At 42.2% G+C, this 7,103-nt stretch overlaps 1 protein-coding gene across 1 annotated transcript in view; it reads right to left on the reverse strand.

Moving 5' to 3' along the window:
* Nucleotides 1-153: 153 nt before the first annotated feature.
* The window catches only part of elk3 (ETS transcription factor ELK3), an 8,682-nt gene continuing 1,732 nt past the window's right edge, over nt 154-7,103 (reverse strand). The window contains exons 2-5 of the mRNA XM_074698846.1: nt 5,416-5,648; nt 4,610-5,329; nt 2,951-3,073; nt 154-1,912 (exon numbers count right to left, since the gene is read on the reverse strand). Of these exons, the coding sequence (XP_074554947.1) occupies nt 1,817-1,912; nt 2,951-3,073; nt 4,610-5,329; nt 5,416-5,622 (1,146 nt within the window). The 5' untranslated portion in view covers nt 5,623-5,648 and the 3' untranslated portion in view covers nt 154-1,816. The remainder of the gene's footprint in view (nt 1,913-2,950; nt 3,074-4,609; nt 5,330-5,415; nt 5,649-7,103) is intronic.

A 7,103-nucleotide genomic window follows, 5' to 3' on the forward strand; every position in this document is an offset into this window, starting at 1 on the left:
GTAAATTTAATCTGTTTCATAAACTGTTTGTACAGAACTCTTTTTTGTGTGGTGGAAATATGTGCTTCTTAGCCAAACTGAACACAGTGATTTCTTAAAGAAATTCAATTTATTAAAAAAAAAAATCAGAAACAAGTCTCTCAACATACAAAAAAAGCAAATTACTAAGAATATATTCCCATTCATTCTTTATAAAAATAACCAGGAGCTGTCTTACATAAAGAAAAAAAGCTTTTGTGCAATCGACCTGGAACATCTATGAAACATGTTTTTAAAGCTCAGCACATTTACGCAAGTCTTACACTATCAAAGGCACTGCTGGTAGAATACACGTCTTTAAAGTACAGTGCAATAGAAAGCAAGAAGGAAAAGTTCACAGCATTGGGGAAAAAGTTAGACTTCCAGAGAGTTTCTGGTTCACTTGCTAGCAGGTGCTCTGCTAGGAGTCAGTATCACGTCAAACAGCAAAGACAACAGTGATCTGGAGAGAGACTGTTTGGAGATTGAGGGTTGGCAGATTACAACTGAGATGCAGCCATTAGTTGAAAGTTGAGACGCAACAAGTTTTGATCTGGATCACTCAAAAGTCTTGCTCAGGAAAAAAAACACCTGCCATGACCACGATTATGATCTTGTTCACGATTTCAAAACAACGAAAACCTGATGTTTTCACATTTTACACAGAGTCCCATCTGTTTTGGAATTTAGATTGTAGAAGAAAAAAAATGAACAAAGGATCATGGGTCTTTTCCAGTTCAGGATAAACATCAAAATCCCTGTTTTACACTTTTAAGATATACTATCGTCCTGAAGAAAGAAGATTTGCCCCACATTTGATTTTTTAGTTGATTACTCATAAACAATCAGCAGATAGGACAGATCATAGCATCAAGACTGGAAACAGCTTCTTCCACAGAAGCAGTTTGTATCCTGTTTTGTCTGAAAAAAAAACAAGATAAGCAATAAAAAAGTGGTTACACAGATTTAGTTTTCTTTCATTTAGATAGCCCCAATCTATCACAAATATTATCTCCAGACGGATGACAAACAGAGCAGGTCTAGACTGTACTCTGTCAGTTACAGAGATCCACCATGAGCAAACACTGAGCCGTGTTCAGCATGTAACCGTGACAGAAAAACATCCTCCTGATAAGCAGAAACTTAAAGTAGAGGCAAATGAAGTGATGGATTACCCCATACTGGTCTGCTTTTGCGTGTTAATGGCACCAAAATTCTCATCCAAGGCTCGATTTAGATAGTGCACGCCTTTAAATTTGAACACAGTATGATTTGTTTACAATGAAAGAAGCCGTGCTTCAGTGGAGGAAGTGAGTTGACCTTCAGTCTTTGTTTCACACTATGTGATGAGGATTCCCCCAAATCACAACTGTTCAAGCCAGAGGTGTAAAATCTGAGTTTATAAGTGCAAGAAAAAAAGATAAGACAGAATAAGTCTCCATCACTGAGATGTGAATCAGGTGGACTGAGATGAAAAATAAAATGAGATGATATGCTTGGGCTTTGCAAGAAAAGACTTCAATGTCCTGAAAAAAAGGAAAGCACCAACAACAAACATCAGGAACACGAGTAGTTACACTGTTGTAAACACTTTATAAAATGTCCAAACACTCCTCTCAGAGAGCAAATCTTCAGAGTGAAGCTTCTGCGTCTTCATATCATAAATGCAAAGGAACAGGTTCAGAAGTGAAGTCCGATTTAAAACCAAGTCTGACTCCTGTTAGATTCATCTTTACAGTTTAAGGCTGATCGGCTGGGTCCTTGTCTGTGCTGCAGTGGCACAGTTCCCTCTTTGGTATCAGGACTTGTGGGAATTTGAGGAAAGCAGCAGAGGAGAGGAAGCGTCCATGCTTGGTAAAGGAACAGGGATGGGTCCATTCATCAGTGAGGGGAACTGCCGGGGAGAGGAAAACGGAACATACGTGATTTAATCTGATGTCTTAAGCGTGGTTACATTTTCTTCAGTGAATCATCAGTATAAGTCAGTTTCTGTTTATGATACAAAGTGGGAGCTGGTGGTTTATTTATGCAGTGAGGACAATCATTGTGGACAGAAACAACAGTTTAGCTTCAGTGTTTGTGTGTTTTCAGGGTTTTTCGGAGCGGGTGATACAGTAGGGAGGGGCTCCTGACCGACCATTCCTCCCCCTTCCCTCTAGCCATCAGGAAGTTGCCCCCTCTTCTTGTCCACACCAGAACGGAAACATCTGCAGCTTATTTTGAAACCCTGGCACACGGTGAATCACACATAAACTAACACACACAGAACTCTGTGAGCCTTTAAGGTGAATCAGTGAGTGATATCACAGAGGATCCTGTTGTTATCAGACAGAGAAGTACTGTATGTTAAGATTTTACAGACAAAGAGTTAGTTTCTGTCGCTGCTTGTGTAAGCCAGGGTTTTTGTGTGTGATGTCACTAAAAAAAGTTACTTTGCATTTACGATTGGACAGAAACCTCCTTGTGTTAGACTTTTAGTATTTTACTGACTGAACCAGAGAGAGTTATTACAGAGTTACATAGAAGTTACAGCTGTAACTGTTAAGTGAATCAAAGTTTCCTTTCAATTTTAATTGATTTGTGAATTTCCTTTTGATTGGTAAGTTTTGTAAAGTGAGATGAGGATTTTCATCAGTACCGTAATGGACTTAATTTTATTCAGATTTGAGGCTGTGTGAGAGTTTCTTTTTAGGATAACTTCTTTTTTTACACGCATTTACACCAACAATGTTGTTCTTCACTCAAAGCTCTTGTTCTAAAAGATAAAAACAAACATATAAGGAAAATTGAATCTATTTCTTATTTCTATTTATAACACCATGTGTATGTTATCTATATTAAAATTGTCAACATATTTGTCTTATTCAAATTTCTTTGACTCAGAAAATCACGCTACAAGGCTAATGAAATAAGACGCTATAGCAGGTCTCACCTGAAAGAGGGGGGCATGGCTCTGAAGTTGAGCAGGGCTCAGAGGCCCCACTGGACTCAAGCTGGACCAGAAATGGATATTAGAGAGTAGATGACTGGGACTGAGCAGCAGACCAGATGGAGTCTAAAATAAAAAAAAAACAGAGTTAAATGCTAGACGATAACGGAAATGATGCTGTTTATTCTGGCAATCAATCCTGAGAGCTCATACTCTTCATACTCTGTGGGTGAAGATGTCATATCACTCAGTCTCACCCTGAACTCACAGCAGAGTCTGCCCTCCATTGAACTCACGTCTACCAGACAGATTAACTTGGCAGGCGACTCAATGCAGGTCAGGAAGCTCCACTCATACAGAATTCATGAGATGTATTTCCCTCTGTCTCGACTTTCTAATGTCTCTCCATATTTGACCAAGGTCAGTTTGGTTTTCTCTGACACTGTTATAGGGCCAGTGGGAGAATAACCACGCTGAGCAACAATTTTTACACTGTCTGCATCCATGTTTTACTGCTTGAATAAATACAATCACTGATCGGTTCAAAAACCTTGTGTCATTCACACTCTTGGTCATTTACTTGTGTAATACTCTGAAACTAAAAAGCACCCTAGTGGAAGAGAAAAGAAACTGATATAAGGAAATAGCTGGTTAGCTAGTGAGCAGGCTGTTAGCAAGCAGCAACCTCCAGTCTAAGAATATGAGACAATGCTGAAATGCTAAAATCAGCTGTTTCTCAAGTGTTCGCTTCAGGCTGACTCTGGAAGTACCAGAAATCACATACACACTAAGTCAAAAAAAGCTGGTTTCAAAGCAGAAATTAACCTATTTACAGCCTGGTTAAAAAAACGTCTCCTGTCTAAATTGACAACTTTGCTATCACCACACACTGTACGGGAGGTAAAATTTTCTTCTAACTTTGCGGTTCAGAGGACATTAAGATTGGAAGCTCGCCCAATCAGAGGCACAGCCCAGGTCACGTGACTATAGCTGTATGCGAAGCCCTTGCCACTTCCAATATGGCCGCGATGCCCAATTTGCTTCATTTTCCGTTTCAGAAACAGAGAGGTACGTCCATGTCTTATACAGTCTATGGCTGTTAGCTAAGCTAGCTCACTGTCATAGCTCTGAAATCAAAAGCTTCAGACATGAAAAGCACCTGTGGTTAATTCTGGAGAAAGTGCTTAAACTATCTGAACTCTAAAGTGAGGTTCTTCTGCTGAAATGTGCTGAATACTTTTCCACAACTCAAATGTTTCTTGATAAGGCAGAGATTAGCTTTAGCATGCAGCTATATTACCTGTCTATACTATGAAACAAACTTAGCAGCTCCTGTTGGATAAAGAGTGGCCTGACTGCTTGAGTGAAGTCAGACAGTGCTGCTACGGTTGGTGTGTTGCTGCCAGTGAATCAGGAGCTTCATGAGCATATGGCTTCACTTACGAACCTCCTCCCTCCCTCCTTTGTCTCCTCCCTGTTTTCTGCTTACCTCTTTCCATCTCCTCCCTGTCTACAAGTTCCTCATCCCAGAAACACATCTCCCTTCTCACTCTTTCCCCTCCTGCTCCGACTGTTTCCGCCCTCATCTAAAACCACCAGGACTTACAGGACCCCATGTGAGTGTAATGGTTTAAGTATGTGTCGTGTTGTGTTACATTGTACCTGTGCGGTAAGGAAGGCAGGGGTCATAGACCCTGAAGGCAGCGCTGGGCTTTTGAGAGCTATGGAGACAAGGTCACTTCCTGTCAGGAGGAGAGAGGAGGTGGAGATTTCCAAGCCTTTGGGTTTCCTAGACCTAAGAGGGGAGTTATTAGCCAGTCCTCTTCTCTCTGGCGTCGTGGTGCTCTGTGACCTCACTCTGTCCCTCTGACCAGATGACAGGTTAAGAGGTTGAGCACTGTACTCTAACTCATCAGTGTCTGTGCTCTTGCACCGCCCCCTCCACAGTTTGCGGGCAGGGCTTTGGGGCGGAGAGGAGGAGCAGGAGGAAGACCGTGCCTGGCGAGGGGTTGGCCTTGAGGAGTAGGTCTCATTTAATGGGGGTGGGGTTGGGGGAAGGGAGGAGTGACCTCTGTTGGTTATGAATCTGATGACAGAGGAGCTGTCTTCATGTCGATCAGATCTAGGCTCCTGTTTGATCCGGTGGTGTGGTTCTAATGAGTGCTGACGGGAACCGACAGAGAAGGAGGAGTACAGGCTGGATTGGAGGGATTGATTTGCTCCTCCTCCATCCTCATCTTCAGCCTCTGGCTCTGATGTGACACCTCCACTTTCCTCACTGTTGCGACCTGATTCCACCACAGCTGGGTCCATCTTCAGAATCTCAGGGAATGATACAAACTTGTAGACAAACTTCTGGCCAATCACCTTCTTGATGATATTCTGCAGGAGAAATGAGACAGAACTTTTGAGTCAAGAAAGTTGACCTGAGATGTTAAAAATGGCACCAACAGATATGAATTGCCTACCTTGTCATAGTAGTAGCGCAGGGCCCTGCTCAGCTTGTCATAGTTCATGTTGGTCTTGTTCTTGCGCAGGCCCCACAGCTTGGCAACTTCCTCTGACTTAAGCAGCTTGAACTCGCCGTCATTTGACGTCCAGCAGATGAGATGCTTGTGGCTTTGGTCGATCAGCAGCTGCAGCAGAAACTGCCAGAGTGTGATTGAACTCTCCATGATGGGCTGGCAGCAGTGACAGTGACCTGCAAAGCAGACATAAATCACCAAGTCAGAAACCATGCTTTGATTTTTTTTTTTTACGTAAAAGAACATCATTTTGTATCGTAAGTGCTTAACTGCACAAATCAAACAGCTAAGGGAGCCAAGAAACAACATTAGAATTTAAAAAAATCATGCATAGTTGGTTTATTCTCAAAAAGAATCAGTGGGATGAGCCCGAATTCACATAAATTCATTCTGCTGCTTCTATCCTGGTTCCTGCCAGCCTAAGCTAGGTCAAGGGGGCAGCAGGCTGAGCAAAGTCACCCAGCCATGCCTCTTTCCAGATTTTCCTTTTGGTTGGAATTCTGAAAAGTTTCCAGACCAAACAAAACCTTCATCATCTTTTACTGGACCTAGTCCTTGGCTCCTTCCCAGGTCTGAATGCCAGTAAAAGGAAAAGGAAGATCCCCAGAAGGCATCCTGGATGACCTCAACTGAGTCCTTTGGATGTGCCCAGTTTCTTTACTCTCTGCTTCCTCCAGATGTGAGAGCTGCTCACCAACCCTCATTGTGGCAGATAGCATCCCTAGACCACTAAAAAATTATATGTTGTACAAATCACCAAATCTGTCTGTAAGATCACAAGATGTTAACAAGAACTTGCTGAAATGATGAGGTCACTGCATAATGACCTCTTGACACTTGACACGTTGGAGGGGTGGGCCTCAAACACCAAGGTCTGTTCATAGCTCTGCCATCAACAGGTTTCCAGAGGGCTGAGAAAAAGAATAACTTTGTGCAGTAGATAATGTCAAGCTACTTACCAGGGGTTCAGTATAAAAGCTAAAAGGCACAAAACCCACTCTTTAACATTTTTCAGCAGAGCTAACCGTAAGTCAAGATAACATGGAATACACCCCTGAACTCTGCAAGAAGGCAGCCATCTCATTCAAGATACATGTCCTAGTGTAACTCTTTGAAAAATACATAACAAACAGTATTCAAACAAACAAAAATGAAGTTAAATGTTTGTGTGTCCAGGTTTGTTCTGATGTGCACACACAAAAAAGTAGTAGTTTTGGGGCTTCATAGTTTCAAGTAGCCATTAAACTTTGAAAATTGTCCCAAATACCTATTACACCTTGATGTTTACCTCGTCTCTCTTGTGTGACAGAGAGAAGCGGTGGAGAGGGCCAGACGTTGGTTGATTTTCAGGGTGTTTCCATGGTGACAAAACAGGATGTGGTCAATAACTCTCTGCCAAGACAAGCATAGGTCGAACCAACAAGTTTAACTAGAAACCACTGACGGTCTCTGAGCGTCCGCCTGTCTGTCCATCTCTCTGTCTCCTCTTTCTCATTCTTTCAAATGACCAACAGGAGAAACAGAAGTATGAAGCTAACAACAAATACCTCATTACTGCTAAATTTCATTTGCAACCATGACGATGTGACTGCAGAGAGTTTGCAGCTGCATCGTAAGTCCCCATGGCAACT

The sequence above is a fragment of the Halichoeres trimaculatus genome, unplaced genomic scaffold, assembly GCF_033239565.1.
Source record: "Halichoeres trimaculatus isolate MK-OKI-2021-1 unplaced genomic scaffold, fHalTri1.1 fHalTri1_scaffold_21, whole genome shotgun sequence".
Classification (NCBI taxonomy): domain Eukaryota; kingdom Metazoa; phylum Chordata; class Actinopteri; order Labriformes; family Labridae; genus Halichoeres; species Halichoeres trimaculatus.